Below are 18,901 nucleotides of genomic sequence, written 5' to 3' on the forward strand. Positions count from 1 at the left end.
AACGTCACAGCCGCCCGCTTCACAGAGCGGGGCCGGGCCTGAAGACAGATGGCCCCCATCCAGTCTGTACCGAGCCCAAAGGCAATTTAATGGCCGGCTAATCACCGAGATCACTTGAGGGAAATGGACGGATTCTTATTAAAACGTCTAAAAGACGAGGATGTTCGGCTGAAATCGGGTCCGTCGTTTTCCCAGGAGGTAGAAATCAGTCAAAGAGACCCGAGGTATATGCCGCTGAGAATGATCGATTTCAATAACTGGAAGAGAAAAAGAACTTCATACACATGATTTTAGAGAAATAATTCACCTTTATTCCATCAAATGAAAAACTGGTACTCATCCCCAGACATGGAGGTAGGTACAAAGATCGGCTTTGAGATGATCACGTAAAACCAACAGAAACAAATCAACAGACGAAACACAAACAGCTCGAGTTGCATAGTTTCTATTAAAATGACAGAAAAATCAAGCGAGAATGATTTTGTGTGCTCATTGAAGAAGAGTGCTTTGCAAAAATGCTTGTTGTGGTACAGTTGACACCATCACCGGGCGATCCTGAAGAAACTAAACTAAACTAACCCTGGTGGTTAACAACACGAAAATAAACGCTTCTTCCTCCGAGGAGGGAATCTGGAGGAAACAACGCACAAGCCGAGACGTTCGCCGTGACGCGTGAGAGCTTCCAGCCATGTGAACAAAACAATTATTCCGATCCATTTCACGGGCTGCTGGGTATTTTAGATACACAGGAGCGATTTCACACACACAGAGTGTCAGCCCCGTCAGATCCGAGGCTTCCTGCACCGCTGCAGACGGACGGGGGCTTACAGACGAGCCGCTGGGGGGACGAGAGGGAAGAGAGGCCGTCTGTAAAACACCGGGCTGAGGATTTCTGTCTGCCGCCTGCGAGCTCAGCGTATTGGCGAACCTCACTTTGCAGTCATTGTGGCTCTTTGGAAAATAAATACGACCGGGTCGATCGGAAAAGCCCCTTTTACACAGAATCCACTGAAATAAAGATCAAACTCCATCCCCAAGAACATTATTGCCCGTTTTTTCTCAGCTTCCGTACAGAACCGCTCGGCTCCATTAAACGAAGCCGAGGCTTTTTCATTTAGTGCAAGGACACTAATGAGATGCAGATGAATGTTACTCCATCCAGCATAATTCATCTTCAGCAGCAGAGAAACCCTGTGAGAAGTCTGGAACAACAATCATTTTTATATCTCACAGCAGTAAATCAATGCAGCTGTGTTCTAAATAACAACACTTAAATAACACTCTAACTACGTGCTGCAGCTTTGACTTTCACACACACAAACTCACAAGTTCACCAATGGATTGGAAACTCCGATAGTGAAGGAAAATTGATCAAGTTTGCTCTCACTTGACAGAAACATGGGAAAAATGAATATTAGGCGGTTAAAAAAAAGCGCAGTGTCTGCATTTTGGCTTACAAACTCAAATATTTACTGCAAAATGCTTGAAGAATTTAAGAAAACTTAAACACTGAACATGTTCTAGTCCATGACGATCAGGCTGACTGCTGTCCGTTCCACAGTTTCCCTCAATATTTTGTTCTCATCTCAGAATCAGCATCTCTAATGTCACTCTACAAGTTTTCTTTTGGATTGAAGTTTGGGGATTGGGTTAGCCACTTGTGCTAACCCAATCCCCAGAGTGAGGAGATTCGGTTCTGCTAACAAAACCTCCATCTGCAACCAAGATGCTGCTGGCTTACTGGTGTGTTTGAGGTCACTAAACTTCTGAAGCCACTTCCTCTTTAGCATAAAGAACCCCTTACTGTGCAGTAGATAAGCATGACAACAACGATCAATGAACATGTAGAGACATCGTTCCTTCAACAATAAAGGTTTAAAAGATGTAAGAACTAATTAAAAGAAATCACAGTAAAAGTATTTTCTTCACAGCGAATGTTCGGTCAACGTTTGGTCCAAACGTTAAACAGTTGGCTTTTGTTGACCATTCCCTGCCTGACTATACCGCAACGCCCCGGCAACCCTTCTTCCCCGTTTCCTGCCTCTTTAAATTTAGCATTAGATTGTTGTCGGACAAACCATCTGCCCCATTTTTTCTTCAGGGCAAACAACGACATCTTTGCCAACGTGTCCATTCTTGGTTTTGAACAACGGGGTTCTGTTGGGGCTACTTGCTGATACCTTTGATTCACAGAGGCATCCTTACTGCTACACAACTCACAGGTAACAGTAGATGTTCTTTGATCGTTGGCTGATCAGACTCACCCTTCATCCTACCAGAATGGTAGTTTGTTTTCTTCCACGTCTTTCTGGTTTTGGTTGGATTTCTCAAGCATCTGAGATGATTTTAAGTAAGCAGTTGATTGTTTTCTGCATTTCTTTAGATACTTTTCTGTCTCCAATGACGTTTTTAATCAAAGTTTGATCTCTTTAACAATGTCTGGAACCCATTTTGTTCAGATGCTCTATAACCAGGATGTACAACATTTTCTGTTCGACATCAGTTTGTTCATCATGACTGTTGGTTTTTCTATCACTTTAGTCTACTAGCTAATGATTTGCCATGATAGTAACTGATGTGACTGGTGGTGTTGTCCTCGAACGTCACATTCAGGAGAACTCCGTAGCATCTGTGTGGGTTAGCAGCTCAGTTTGTAAAGACAATGCAGAGCTTGTCGGACAGAGACGTGGAGCATACTGAGCACTGACAGACTAATCCTCAGAGTCATGTAGATTATTATCTGGCTCATAAACTATTTATGGCAGACTTTGAAGTCTGGCTGAGATTCCCCGTTCAGCCAAAGAGCGGAAAAGGCACTTGACAGTAGCATTCTGACGGTTTAGAAAAAGGTCAAATTAACTCTGAGCTCCCAGACTCTCTCACAAGCTGAACGTGCCTTTCCCTGTGATGGAGAGGACCCGACCCGCAGTGATCCATATGCAACGCGTCTTCCCGCCGCAGACTCTCTGAACTCCGGCGGAAATCCTGCTGTGTGTTCGGGGGCATTTGCATTCAGTCTGTCAGTCCCAGTCAAGGTGAGCCACGGTGAAAACAAAAGGCCCGAGCTACATCTGGACACGGCGGGAATCGGCGCAGGAGCAAACGCACCGAACGTCCCCCGGGCGCGACGCCTGTGGCGGGCCGGGCTCGCCGGGTGTCGGGGATCTCTGCCTCGGGCGAGAAGCTGTTTCGCAACGCAGGCGGCTCGTCAAGCCAAGTGACAAGCATTAGGGGTGGGAACAATCGGTTTCTCTGCCTGGAGATGAAAACGCCGCAAACTGTTGCATTTTTCAGCTCGATCCCTTACTTCTCCCTTATTTTTTCTGTTCAGACCTCAAAGGGGGGGAGATGTCGGAGCTGGCAGGTTGTAATCAATGCGGCGCTGTGAAGGAGTCGCAGATGTTCCTTCACATCAGCGATGCCAACAGAAATAACAGTTCAGATAGTTTTAGTTTCTGCTTCGTGTGTTGCTCCTTGGCTCGGCAGCTGCTCTCATTACTCAAATGATACACACAGTTCCAGGACGGGGAGAGGCCGGGTCACTCAGGCAGCTTTGAGAGCAACTTGGATCAGTGTGTGGAATAAAGGTGAGCGTCACCGTTTCACCGCTGCTCTCACTGCTTTGGATCGAAGCCGCCTTGGTGGCCAGTTTGGCTCTCGTTTGTGAGCATGACAGAACACAAAGACCGCACGGTGAAAAGGTTCAGTTCCTAAGTCAGAACTCAGGTTCATTTTGCAAACAAACAGAGAAAAATGATAAATGATAAATGATTAACGTAAAAATAAAGCAGAAAATGATCCTTTCCCCCCCTTTGGATGTTGACGATAACTGAGAATACTTGCAAAAGTATTGGTACCATTTAAACATTTTTCCATTTTGTCATGTTAAAGCCTCAAACTTCAAGGTTTTCATGAGACAGAACAACACATGTATATCTATGAAATGGAACGAATATCATATATGCCTTTCCAAAATGTATAACAAATAAATATCTGAACAGTTATGAGCAGGGTCAGATTTACAATGATGCGGGGGTCTGAACTGGAGAGAGTTTTGGTCCTAGTTTTCAAATACGTATTGTTTATATTCATAAAAATCCCAAAATATTAATACAACTCATCTGATATGAGCCATTGAGTGTTATATAAAGTACAAAGTTCGCAAAACATGCATTTATTAAAAAGAAAATAATAAAAAAATAAATAAAATCAGTGGCGCCCTGGGCTAGAACCGTTTCTAAAGTCTGGTCCAGATGGAGAGCATTGATATTGAGCCCCCTTTAACTGTGAAATCCTAAAATAAAATCCAGACTAGAAGAGCAGTCAAGAGGGCCATGTTGACTCTGGAGGTGTAGTAGAAATCCTGAGCTCAGGTGGAAGAATCTGGGAGTTAACCACACACAAGATGTTAACCCTAAAGTTCACCCAACATATGGCACCCAAAACCTGGTGGCACCCCAAACCGGGTGACACATGTTGGGTGAATAGTGACCTTGATTATTGGTGTACTCAGATGAGATCAAAATGGTTTTAAAGTTTTAGTTGATAGGAGAATGGATGTAATCTCTAACACTACACATCACCCTGAACGCACTGCCCTCTGTGTAAAACGTGGATTTGGAAGCATTTTGCTTTTTGGTAAACATCTTCCACACCTTTTTCATTTGTAATCTGAATGATATTTTTTGAAAAACTAGTTAGTCTATTGCATATAAAAATGGAGAATTAATTTAATTTGATTAGGACAGTTCACATTAATCAACATTGCCATTCACAGTGGTGTAAATATGCAGGAATTAACTCAACAGCTAAGTTTCACCTTTTGTCCGAATACAAGTAAACGGTCCCAATAAAACACACTGAAGTTTGTGGTTCTAACGTGACAAAATGAAAAGCTTAGGATGAATAAATACTTTTGGAAAGAAGTGTAACCCTGACAGCTGTTTGCTCTCCAAGAGAGCTTCATAAACAATTACCACCGAAAAAGCTCAACTTATGGAATAATGATAATTAAAAAAACAAAAAAAAAAAGAAAACTGGAGATTAATCAATTATCCATGATACATTAGAAAAACTTCTACAGAGAAATGACTGCAGTGTGTTTAAAACTCCCACTCTGCGCTCCTGTGTTCCTCCCACGCAGCTATTTTCATTAGCACTGCCCGATTAGAGCCGGTTTTAGAGCTCCGAGTAGGCGGAAGCAGGCTGGAGCCGTCTGACATCTCGCTCACACTCACCTCGGCACCTTTAGGCCCGAGTCGGCACACACAGAGGCATCCACCGCGGACCCCTTTCTGTCCGTCACAGTGGGACATCTGGCTAGATTAATAATCCAGTATCCGTGTTGGGGAGTGAAGGACGCAGAGGGACCCCGAATCCCGACATCCTTTAACTGGAAAACTGTCGTGTTCGATGCCGTTACTCTCACCTCTGATCAAGAAGCGTCCGGAGCCCCGGGGGAACCGACGGTCTCGACTTCAGAGAGCACAGCGTTTTGAGGCGGGGCGAGCCTGGAGGACGCAGGTCGGCATGGAAACAGATAAACACACGCAGCTACCCCCAGAAAACACAACATCAAAGTTCTCCGACAGCCTGCTTTTATTCTGCACCTCCAAGTCCGGCACATCTCTCAGGGAAACAGGTGTTTCTCTTTCCACAAGTTACATCACATTTTTATTCATCCTCAACCACTTCCCACCCCCATTTATTAGAAACAGAAAAGTATTTAAATATATTACTGAGCGCACATCTATTCACACAGCGTGAGGAGATGAGGAGCGGGAGTCGATTGTATGGCGGCAGTCTGAGGGAGTCCTGAGGGGGTCTGTGTCCGACCCCGCCTCGCCTCCCACTAGGACTTACTGGAGCCGGGACTTTGCTCCATGGTGATGAAGACGAGACACACTCCCGCGGTCAGCAGCAGGTGCATGGACTCGTACAGCAGCTTAGGCGAGAAGACGCTCCAGATGAAGAGGTGGTAGCGCAGGACCGTCACCAGGACGACGTAGGCGGCGGCCGGCACCGACCTCAGCAGGGCCAAGCAGTAGCAGCCGTGGCCGACGGTGACCGGGCTCCTGTGTTGGGAGAAGAGGACCAATCAGAGAGGTTGTGGTTTCTGGGCTTCGTTTTCTCTCTCTCTGCAGGTTAGTGGCAGACTGCTGACTTGACTTGTGTTCTCTCTATGCTACTTTCCCTCCTTTACTCCTACTTCCTTCTTGTGTTTTAAAACTTTTCAACGTTCTCCCTTTCTTTTTTTTTGTTTTAACAAATCTGTGTCCATTATGTTTGAAATGAACCCAAAGCAATTTCTAATAAAGTTTCATACATATATCAAGTGGAGAATCATGGCAAAATATTTGAAAATGAAATTTTGAATTTGAAATTTTTAGGGGTTTTTTGTAGAAACTTTCTTAGCCGTTTGGCTGAAATTCACTCCATCTGCTGGTCCCAATACGTCGTCATAGTTGATCACGTGACTCGTCTGATGCAAGAAACGTTTCCATTGCAGCTTGACGAAAAGTCGAAAAACCACGTCAAAATCATTCCATCAAAAAAAAAAAACATAAAAGTTTTTTTTCTTAATTCCATTGAGCAAATTTATTTCCGTAATTCCAATTTGCGCAACCAAACGGTCAATGGAAATGCAGCTTCTGATCCCAAACAGAGAGCCAAAGAAACCCCCGACTGACTTCTGAGAAAGAAAATAAAGCCAGCCATTTGTCTTGAATCCAAGACTGAAAATCTGTGGAAAGAACTAAAACTATCTGAGATGTGGCTGGTTGAGCGCCGAGGCGTGCAGAACACATGTAAATCACAGCTTGCCAAGCAGAGTGAGGACGGCACAGTAACAGTTGAATGAGCACATTTTTATTTGTTTTTTTTTTCCTTTGTGTACAGCAGATTAATGATGGTTGGAGGTATTGCTCACCGCTTGATTCATTGTTGGTCAGAGTCCGTGTGGACGTGAACGTATCTGTCCTCCTCCGAGCTCCACTACCTACCGCCTAACCTCAGGAGGCGACACGCAGCTCCTCCTCCCCCTCAGCTGTGATCAGCTGCAACCCTCTGCTAATTTACAACGGTGTTTCGGAGATGAATTTTAGGTTGGAACGCACACAGAAAAACTTTGTGTGTTTGGCTTTACGTCCTGCATTCCTAATCTCCTGGCTGCGTCTCGTCGTCTCCTCCTGCTGGTTTTAAAGTCATTAACTTCCTAATCAGAATTTGCCGGCAATCTGCTTTATTGTGGGAAGATAATTGGATCAGACTCTCTCTCTCTCTCGTGTGTGTGTGTGTGTGTGTGTGTGTGAGAGAGAAAGGTAGAAATATGAGTTATGCCATTCACTGTTAATGATCAAACAATCTTTCATGAATTAGATTGAGACGTAAAGCAGCTTAGTGCGTCTTTGCTTTCCATCAAAGTTTTTCATCCTCTGGAAGTTTGTCCTCCAGTCGGCTGCCTTGTTCTCCTCTCTATAGTTTTTGAATTTATTATAATTTTTTTTTATTATTCTCTGTCTGGCAGTGTGGCATTCAGATGTCACTGCGTTTTCATTCACCATGTAATTGCGCAAATTGGAATTGGAAAAATAAATTTGTTAATGGAAACACAGCAATGTTGAAAACCCAAAACACTCATGTTTTTCGATAAAGAGTTTTGCCGCTGAGATGAGGTGGTTTTTCTGCTGGATCAAAATTACTGTTTTTCACAGAACTGCAGTGGAAAAAACTTTTTCGCATCACACAAGTTGTGGCCAATTATGACGGCATATTAGAATCAATGTAGATGGACAAAAGAGGAACACATTTCAGCCAAAAACCGGGCATTTTCTGAGTTTGAAAAGTTGAAAATATTCTAATAAAAATCCAGAAATTATCTACAAAAAAAGATGTAAAAGTTTCTGAATTGGAAAAGTTGAAGATTTGCTTTAAAAAAACCCCTGAAAATTTGAGAAGTCAGAAATTTTGTAGAAACAAAAAAGGAAGTCGTTAATTTACAACTTTTCCTAGTTTTTTTGACCTGGATGCTCACATAAATGTATGAGCTTTATCCAACCAAGTAGCCATAACTTTGCACTTAAAAAAATACTGACACAAATCAGCTGGCTAAATAATAAGGCTACGTTAGCAGTGAGTGTCTGACTGCGACTCAAACAAATCCCAGGAGAAAAAAACACACTTGGGAAGCCCTAAAATAAACATATGAGATTAAAAAGTAATTTTAAGACAAAACTTAAGACCTATGATTAAAGTATTTAAGGCATAAAGTCTTAAAAATGAATTTAAGGTATTATAAGGCCTTTATTTTTGATACACGAATTTAAGAAGAATAATTTAGGAGATTATTTTAATTAAATAATTCCTTTATATTTTCGAAAAAAGTACTTTCATTGGTAGATTAGTTCACTTATAACAAGGCATTTTTCCCATGTTAGAATTAAAATAATTTAAAAGTGGAACTGGTACTTTTTTAAATCAATATTAAGGAATTATATGTTTAAAATAAGCTCCTGTTTCCAGCTGAAAAATGACTTGTAAGTCAGTTTTGTCTTATTTCAAGTGAACCAAGATATTTGCACAAAAACCTAGACAAAAAAATAAATCTTTGGTAAGATTTTGTGTTTTCAATTTGGACTGAACCAAGTGAGTCATTTCTCATTATAACAGCTTAATTTCTGAACTTAATTGTTCTTTTTCTATGTGTGGATTACTTTGGTTGTTACCGACACGCGGTGAAAATGTCATGCCAATGTCCGCATAAGAACTAGATTTACTATGAAAATGTTGATGTGTTTTAATATATTTTTTTTACCTGATCTGATGGAAGAGGTAAAAATGTAACAGAATCAGTCGAGGCTTCCTAAGTTCCAGTCCTGACCGAAACATGGAGACGCGTCTAACAGTTGGTTCCTTTGGAGAGGAATGCCTAACCGCGCTCCACATCATCAGTCCCAGGAGTTCAGAGTTGTGCCGACTGCCACTGTTCATTTCTATCACAGAGCAAATGCTGACACGGCACACCAACAGCTAAAAGAACAGAAGCATCAAAAGGGATTCTTTTTTATCTAACTGTAGTCGGGGACTTCAACCATGTAAAACATCTGGACATTTGTAGCTTTCTCCCCACCAGCATATCTTTACAAGCACAGGGGAAACGGTGTGTGTAACAACAGACAGGAGGCCTGCAGTGCCGAGTCCTGCTCTTATTTTTGGGGAGGAGTGGGGGGTTGGCTTCTTTGACCACGGCTCAGTCCTGAGGGTTCCTCCTCACTAGGACACGGCCTAAACAAAGCATGAGCCCTCTCAAAGGAGCAGCACTCCATGACTAGCTGCAGAACACCACTTCTGTTTTAAATGGAGAAGGCAGATACTTAGAGGAACACGAGCAAATCTGTTTGCGAGGACATCAGAGGAGATACCGGCAATTAAACAAACATGGCTGGGGATCGATATCTGGCCCGATCAGGAAGTCGGGAGAACAGAGAGGCTGAGGTGTGTTCTACGGCTACTGCATGAGAAAAAGCAAAGACAAATACAAGAGCAAAGAACAAATCTACTCTAGAAATTCATGGAGTCCACCGGTGGAGTTGGGAGTACGTGCGAGGTCATCCGGACCGCGATTAGCTGCAGAAACAGAGACATCCTTCATGACCGGAATACATTCTGATCTCACTGTGGAGCGGGAACGGCTCCTGTGGGTCCAGGCTCAGGGAGGCCGGCAGTTCGGCCTCGTCCTCATGTGTGTCCCCGTGTTTACCCGGAGGACGGGGACGGAGCGGAGGTGAAGCTATCAGCCACTAAAATTTATTTTGGATGAAGGCTACGTAAAGCTCCACAGCATCATAAATACATCATGGCGCTGCAGAGGGAGTCACCGGTGCTGCAGAAATGTGGAGCAGAGACTTTATAGGAGCAGTTCGGTTTGGTGAAACCAGCAAACTGGAGAGACTGGAGCTGGACAATGAGACAAACAGCGCTGGACTCAAACTGTGTGTGTTTTCTTATCAGTAATTATTCCATGTGGAATATGCAATCCATATTTTTGGATTTGATCATGGAATCGCACCAATTTTGACTTTTTGATTAGTTTTGTTGCTAGGATGAGTTTTTTGGTCATATAAAAATTTATTTATTTTAAAAGAACAATTCTTTCGCGGTACACAATTCACAGGATCAACACACATTCATGTGTGATTTTAATTGCGTTTCTTACTTAACGGAAACGTCACAGTTGTGAAACTCAGTTTTTTTTTTTATGAGAAACCTTTGTGCACATTTGTAATGGAGACGAAGCTAATGACAATAACACTCCCATCCACAGGGTGGCAGCAAACACAGATTCAACAACAAAACAAAAAAAGAACTAGTTTCAAAGAAACCTAATGAGGAGAGAAATATTTTCTTAACAAAAACTGAAACAACATTCTCTTCTTCTGTGTAAACATATCAGACAGTATCGCCCCCTAGGAGGCTGTAGTGAAAACGGCATGTGTGATTGCAATGCTTTGTTAGCAGCGCTAAAAATAGAATGAACAGGAGATTTTCCATGAGGTTGACGGTATGTCAAGCCATTAAAACATAAAGAAACTGCTTATTCCACACATGACAACAATCTGATGATATCTCCATGACTAAACCACGGAGTTGACAGACAGACACAAGAAAATGTCCAAAAACCTCCCAAAACTCTGGGGACAAATGTGCCATGGCATATTAAACCCCAGACTTAAACATTTTTTGACAGGCTAAAGCTTTTAACACCCATCAGTTCTGGTGCTGAACCTTCAGGTGGCTGTTAGGAAACTGAATTATTTTCTTTAAAATCTGACAGGAAGCCTTGAAGTCTTTAGAAGAACATTTGGCTTTTCTCACAGAGAAATCTGAGGAACTTCAGGCCGACGAGGACCAATAAAGAGCTCAATGTTATCAGATTAACGTGTGGGACGCAACAGAAAAATATAAAGATGGATAAAGGCTAAATTTAAATCAAAAGGTGTTTTAACCAAGTATTTGTGTAAGGAAACATCTTAATTTGTTTTATTGCCAATTTTTACTTGAAATTACAAGAATGATCCAATATATCGATCAGTATTTTTGCATCATAGTTTTTCAACTTGGCCTTAATTTTCTTCTTTTGTTTTGATTCGTTCACAAATGACATTTTGCGCACAAACCATGTTGATGTTATTAAAACATTTATTAATTAGCTATAAACTTTGTCCAAATTCTGTTGTAGGTTTGAACAAAATAATTCAAACCAGATCCACACTGCAAAAAAATACCAAGTACTTTTGTTCTAGTTTCTAGTGCAAATACGTTAGCACACTTGAAATAAGTCAAAACTAACTTACAAGTAACTTCTCAGCAAGAATTATGAGCTTTTTTAAGTGAATAATTCCTGTAATATAGATAAAGCTGTACCAGTTACACTGGTACTGATTGTTCCACTTTTAACATATTAAAAATATCTTGTTGTAAGTTAAATAATCTGCCAGTGGAACTAGAACTGCTTTGTCAATATTACAGGAATTATTCACTTAAAACAAGCTCCCAATTCTGGCTGAAAAGCTACTTGTGTCTTATTTCAAGTGTACAAAAATGTTTGAACTAAAAACTTTTTTCAGTGTACTAAGGTAAGAAGTTTAATGATATCAAACTTTGTTAAAAAGTATAAGTATCGGTATCGGCGATACGGTCCCTGTATTTACTTGGTATCGGTATTGAAACAGACGGTATCTCATTATTGTCGATCATCGCCACACCCTGAGCTCAACTGGTCAATCTTTGTTGAAGGTTTTGATTCAATTTTTTCAATTGTTCAGTTTTTTCCAAGCTTGAATCCAGTTGTATGTTTGTGCCAATCTGATACTGATTGGTGAGACACACACTGCACTGATGAGTCATCATAACAGCAGGAGGTAAAATAACCTGTGGACCGGCGCAGAGTAAACAGCCTCTGCATCAGTGTGTTGGGGGGGAGCAGGAGAAGAGGCCTGCGGACGCTGCACTGCCTCTCCCCTCCGTTATCGAGGAGGCGGTGGTGGAAATTGTCTCCCGTTTTTAAGTAACTCATGGAAAAAAAAAAAAAAAGAAATGATGCAGAGTGAGCGTCGTAAAGAAGGCCCATTAGCAACTGTGTATCCTCAGGAGTCTGAAGCAAACTGTCCTCACAGCACTCCAGTATTGATGGGAGTTTTTACCCCGCTGGAAGCTGAAGTGCACCCCTCCCCCTTCCCCACCTCCTCCATTACCACCTGGAACAGGAAGTGCTCTGCTGCTGACAGGAAGGCTGCTTTAAACCTGCACAAACAAATGACACAGCAGGTGCTGGAGAAGGTGCGCCGCTAAAACACAAAATCTTACCAAGTGCTTTTAGGGCGGGTATGTTAGTGCACTTAAAATATATAAAAAATAACTTATAGGTAACTTTTCAGCAAGATATGAGTGTTTGTTTTAAGTCAATAATTCCTTAATTTTCACAAAAAAAGTGCTAATTCCAGTGGCAGATTATTTTACTGATAAATAGATATTTAATATCCCAGTGGAACTAGTACTACTACAAAATCAATAAAATAAAATAAAATGAAGAGTGCTGAGCATCTTGTGAAGTCATACTTTAGTGTAAGTTTTAGAGATAATACTCAACATAAACACTCAACACATCAGCATCAAACCGTCATAACTTTGAACCAACCACACAAACAGCTGCGTCTATTTCAAAGGAAGGAAGATCTAAAAGCTCTTTTCTCATTACAACTACTTTTTTCTTGTAATTTAAATTTCCTTTTTTTCTGGTAAAATTGCATCTTTATTCTGGCTAATGTTTCGACTGTATCCCCATATTTAAGCAGAAAGTTTCGCAGTCTGGCCTTAATACTCTGACGCACACAGAAGGCATGACTTATTTTCAAAAAGTTACTTTTTGAAAATATTTTCCATCATTTATTTTTTAGAAAGGAAAGCAAGTGAGGAAAAAAAAGAAAAATCAGATCTGGTAGGAAAAACATTTGAGATTTAAATTTTTAATATCACCCAGCACAACAAAAAACAACCAAAAAACTGAAAACATAACACTGAATATTTCTAATCTAATCTAATCTTAATGCAGAGGCTGGAATTAGATATCAATTGATCGGATGTCCTGCTACGATCAATACATCAAAAACATGCGTGGCTTCAATGACATCATGTCAATTCCTACGTTGATGCCATAATCGATGAGTTCAGCCATCAGTTCAGATTGGATTATTATTGATTCTTTTCATCAGGTGACTCTTCTCCCAGCTGTGATGTCAGCTGACCCCCCCACCCCAGACCGGCTTGGTGAGTCCGGTTCTGCAGAACCAAAACTACCGGAGCCCGCCGAGCTGCAGCTGAAAGTTTCCTCTGGTGAGTCACTCCAAAAACTCCTCCTGAGTCATAAATGTTTTATAATTCTTTCAGCTGGTTTCAGTCTCATCGTTTTCCTTTTTACCAACTCACTAAATGAGATGGACGACAAATATCGCCAGTTTCCACCTTTACAAAACAACTTAAACGCCCTAAGAAGCGCTGAAAAGACCAACTCACTCACTGTGAATCTGCCACTGGGCTTTTTAAGGAGTATTTTTAACAAACAAAACTTGAATGAAATATTTCATTGAATATAAATATTTCCTTTTCTCGCTCTGGTTTCTGTCAGAACATGATGTTTTTCGCAGATTAAAGCAACGATTTGTTTAAATAATGACGCAGCTTGAAGGAAACCAGCAGAGCGGCCGCCGATCCAGTACTTCCACCTCCCCTCCTTTATGGTCAATCTGCTGATGCTGCAGAGTGAATCCTTAATGAACTCGGACTATTTTGTGTTTCATTCGTCACAATACCTCTTAGTGCATAATGCAGCCGGGGCCGCTGCAGGGGAGCGCTGCGTTGCGAGTAATAAGGGATAATAAGGAGTGACACTCGCTTCTTTCGCCCGCTGCTGTAATCCGGCGTGTAACGTATTAAAGCTGGATTTAATGTGAAGTGCGCCGGGAGAGGAAACACGGGGAAACTTCCTGCAGTCAGGTTGTGGAGGCAGCCGCGTTCGGGGATGACTCGCTAAATGAAACCGATGGTCAAGGTTCTGATGAAAGCACAGAAAACGATCCGACACCAGCGGTCTCCTTCACTGCCTCCCAGAATCTGATCTACACCAGAGAGTAAATGCCTTTGGTTCCCGAACTTCTACGGTTTCCTTTTCCTCGAGTTACTTTCAGACATCCAACAATTTTCAGGTCACAACTCCAAACTTTTACTTTAAACTCCACTGAGTGACGCAGTTTGCGTTGATGTTACTGGAAAGAACATACTCATCTTCAATGTGCGCGAGACGCTCTCTTATCCAATTGAAAGAGGTGGCAGGGCAGTCCACCAGCAGCCCAGTGTTTTTGTATTAAAAAATACTAAAAGTTAAAAAAATTTAGAGGAGCATAAGTCAGCATCATAATTTAGAAATAATAGCATGTGAGGCCAACAGGGAGGTACAAAGCGACGCGATTGGTGAGCACCGCCACACACCCAGCTCATTGAGTCATCTGATCAATAAAAAAACATCACTTAGCCTGGTGGGGGAGCAAGTAAAGCCTGGTGGCCCGCCAGGCTTACAATACACAGCACAGAATATACCTTCATGAATCTATACTGGGCAGAATTTACGCTCAAAAATGACCCTACATGTGACGAGGGCTGAAACAATTAATCCTGATGAATCGATTAATCGTCAACCACTGGAGCTGAAATTTAAATAAATGACAAACAAACAACATATTTAGAGCAGCAGTTAAGCTAAAACTGACATAAGTTTAAGACTTAAGTTTAAGATGACACTCTGGAGGAAATGATAACTAAACCGCTGGATTAACAAAAGGAAGAATAAAAGGATGAAAAACTCAAAAAGACAGACATGAGTAAATAGATGGACAGATTGACGGACAGAACCTGTGGGTCCAGCTCACCTTGCACCAACAACACTGGTACTGAAACGCCTTGTTGATCAGACCAGAAGTCTGGAGCCTCTCGTTTCTGCTCCTGGCATTTTAAAGACTGCCTGACTCATTTCACACCCGGAGCATCTTTGTCTCTATTTTTGCTTCATTTTAGTTTTGGCGTTCGGCATCAGAACAGCTGTTAGGACCGATACAAGCCTCATCACTCAGCACTGTGCATGGGGGCCTCATGCTGCGGGAGAGCCCTGGCTATTGGCTGCGTTCGCGCACGCACGCACGCACGCACACACACACACACACACACACACACACACACTTAGTTGCCGGCGCCTCTCCAGATGAGGTGCCACGCTGTGCAAAGTTAACTTTTGTGTTATTTTTTTATATAAAAATCATATATTCCAGAAAATCTTTGTAAGTTACCTCAAAGTAAGAATAAAAATTGAGGCTATCAGGAAAATCTCAAGTGAGAAGGCAGGTCAGTGCGTTTCAACTGGAATGAATGTGTTTTGTTTTTCCTCATTCAGTCAGTAATATTTAAATAATCGGATCTCCCCTCCTCCACCCATCATCCTCCACCACCTCCACATACAACTTAGCAGCTTGTAGTCCGTTCAGAGGAGACACCAGAGTACAGGCAGGTGTTTTTTATTGTTTTCTCCAGCTGTGTGAAGCATAAAGTACCATTAAGTGGCATAAAGTGGCAGCACGCTGGTTTTCGGTTGGGTGAGCAAAGGCTACCACACTTCTTATGCTCACAAATACAAACTGTAGCAGTTTGGAAATATTTCGGTAGCGAAAAAAAAAAAAAAAAGCAACAACACAGAGTTACAAATAAAGTGTGAAGCTGTAGCCCTTAATTCAGGTAACAGAGAAAAAAGAAGAGAGAAAAAAGAAGAGAGTGCCCTGAAGGAAGAACAGATGGAATACACAAAAGAAGGGCTTGAACAGTTCAGTCGACTAGTCAATCTAGTATTGTGGGTATTTAAAGTCGGACAAAAACAAAGCATCGTGCACAGCAAACGGTGTTGAGCGCATGTCGGGGAATACCGCCAATCTGTTTTACAACCTGAACCAGAACCAGTGGAACCCACCATGGACACGCTGCAGCAGAAAAAACTGCTCCAAAACAGTAACGATCACTGGTTTATCTGTTGAGTTGTCAACATAACGCGCTAAATCTTAAATGTATGTGTGATGTATAAAAGAAAAAGAGACACAGTACTAATTGTCAACACAACAAAAACTAGATAAGGTCAGGAAAAAGTTTTAGTAAAATAAAACAGAGAGGGAGAGGGAAGTAGGTCAGCTAAGCTAGCTTGACTTTGACAACCGTAGCATGTAGATGAGCTGCAGAATTTGGCATTTCGGTTCATGTCGACTCTGACAGATCATCGGCAGAGTGGATATTTACATATATAAACTTTACGTGAAAAGTTTAGAAAGATTAAATTATCTTCTGAACTGATATAACCCATATTCAGATAGAACTTCAACCAAAATTAAGAAGAAAATAAAGAGAAAGTCTTTCCCACAACTGCAACTTGGTTCATTAATTTTCTAACACATATTGGATGCAAAGTAACAGGGACTTTTAGCCTTATAGTTTCACAGCAGAATAAATAACCAACCTGAATGCAACCAACTTTAATTTCCTTTTTTTTTTCTTTAATAAGATTTAGTTGCAGATGCAGCCGAGTTTTATGTGAAAAGTTTATACGTTTCCCCTCTATCCAAGAAAATCCTGGGGTTCAGCGCCAAACACTTAAAAATCTCTGCCATGTATCGACTTTGTAAGTGACACTTACCTTTCTCTCTCCGAGCTCAGGTAGCAGACAAGGTGACAGGCCCAGAGCAGGGGACCCGCGTAAGTGCTGAGAGCTGTTAAAAAGATGGCAGGCGCTTCGATGTAGCTTTCCAGACCGACAAAGCCCACAGAAATGTCGACGGTGCCAATGTTGTTGGAGTTGCCCTGCGGGTGCACAAAGCAAACCTTTTAGAGCCCTGATGAGAGCGCAGAAATGACTGCGTACAGACAAAAACAAGTGCACACGATGATCGGTGGCTGGAAGCACTTAAAGAACCGACGACTCCTTTCGCTTTTTAATTATCACTCCGAGACGCTGCCGACTTCCCGGCGAGCCAGTTGTTTTTGCGTCCCTGACCGAATCAGCAGGCGCTGCGCTGGAGTTTAAATCACTCAGGACAAATTGGAAATGTTTTCTTGTATATTTGCCAACAACAACAAAAAAAGGGAGCAATCTTAACAAAAACATTTCCAAATTCTATACAGTAGAGAACATATTAGACACAAAAGTCTAAAAAACTTGAAACAATTAATAAAAAAAGAGATTTGTCATTTACAACTACATTTCTCTAAAGCAAAATCCGCATTTTTTTTTTTTAGCTTTAGAAACACAGGTGATCTACTATGCTTCCTTGAACGGGTTAGGACAGATCAATTGGTTATATAAGACATGTTTATTACATATTTTTACACAAAATCATTCTGAGGTAATGAGATTTCCGTTCTGCCCATCAGAAAAGCTGCTTTACGGCATCTGGTCACTTTAAGTCCAAGTCAGCTGCTGCTGGCCACGCCCCCCGACTCAACATTTACACCCACATCTGAAAACGGCTGCAAAGAGATGTGCGATTGGATGACGGCACATCTTTGAAAAGCAGAAGTGGAGCCTCCTGCAAAACAAACAGGAATGCAGCAAGTTGTTTCAGAATGATACGTCAACAACAAAACACTTGTCTTTTCCAGCAGCCGTTGTACAGTGGTTAAACCAATGGCTCTTTTAACCATTGCTAGGTGACGGTGCAGTGCTCGGCGGCTGTAGCTTCACAATCAGAAGGTTTTTGAAACGGCTCATTTTCCAAACACCAAAAAAAACATGAATCTCTTGTCCCAAAAATGACTTGAACTGTTTTTAGAAGCAGTAGAAATCCAAATGCAAATAAACAAAAGCGCAAAATGTGAATTTTGCATAATAGCTCCCTTTTAACATCAGTTCAACAAATGTTCACATCTTCTTGCTCCATCTTGTGCACCATTACAGCTCTGTTGAAAACACTGCGATTAAACCCACTTAAGCCAAAACTAAAATAAACTGTTTTCCATACACACTGGGTTTTTATTTTGATTTCAGTTTATAATGAACGACAACTGCATTCATGAACCGGTTGTGCTTCTGTCAGGAACGTTTGTTTCTCCCGTTTCCTGCTCTCCAACAGGCCAAACTTGTGAAGATCAGAACGTGACTCTCTCTCTCTCTCTGAACACGGCGGCGATCTGCCGGGCAGCGTCTCGCAAACTAACAATTCCTTCTCCATCTGCGCGCACGTCTGTGATCAGGGAGGGGCAAGACGCAAACAGCTGGCTCCGCTCTAAACAAACAGTAGCTGTGAGTGAGCAGGTTGGAGGCTGCATATAGATGCTTCTCTTCTTGATTTCTTGTTGGAAGTCCCACTGTTTTGCTTTCAATGTCATTTTTTTTCTCACAAATGGCAAATATTTATTGCTTTTGAAAATGTAGAAGAGCGAGATGTTTCAAAGGAGAGGGGTTAGGGGGGGGAACCTCAAATGGAGGATGTGAGCCAGCAGGGCTGGATGATGCATCTGTTTGATGGAGTCTGAACCAGAGAGGAAGAAAAAGTGGGGAAAAAATGCAAATTTCTGCCTTTATTGCTACTTTCCGCATCATCTGGTTTTCAGATGATGGATCCCGAGATGAAGTTTCACATTAGCTTTAACATTTTGTCAAAGTGGAGCTACAAATCTATATCCTGTTTTATACTGACTTTATTATGCACAACACAGATTAAAATCCTGTTTTCTAAAGTCACCTAGACAGAGTACATGAAGCCCACCACGGCAGAGAAAGGATGATGCTGTGGACAGGTGAAAGTCGGGTTAGGTTGTAAAG

The 18,901-nt window shown here is 41.8% G+C and overlaps 1 protein-coding gene across 1 annotated transcript in view; it reads right to left on the reverse strand.

Annotated features, from left to right (window-relative positions):
- Positions 1-288: 288 nt before the first annotated feature.
- pigg (phosphatidylinositol glycan anchor biosynthesis class G (EMM blood group)) overlaps positions 289-18,901 on the reverse strand; it is an 89,209-nt gene continuing 70,596 nt past the window's right edge. The window contains exons 12-13 of the mRNA XM_014969246.2: positions 16,778-16,941; positions 289-6,074 (exon numbers count right to left, since the gene is read on the reverse strand). Coding sequence (XP_014824732.2) covers positions 5,852-6,074; positions 16,778-16,941 — 387 coding nt within the window. The 3' untranslated portion in view covers positions 289-5,851. The remainder of the gene's footprint in view (positions 6,075-16,777; positions 16,942-18,901) is intronic.

Source organism: Poecilia mexicana, unplaced genomic scaffold, assembly GCF_051168715.1.
Source record: "Poecilia mexicana isolate PSO_F unplaced genomic scaffold, ASM5116871v1 scaffold_10, whole genome shotgun sequence".
In the NCBI taxonomy this organism is placed as follows: Eukaryota; Metazoa; Chordata; class Actinopteri; order Cyprinodontiformes; family Poeciliidae; genus Poecilia; species Poecilia mexicana.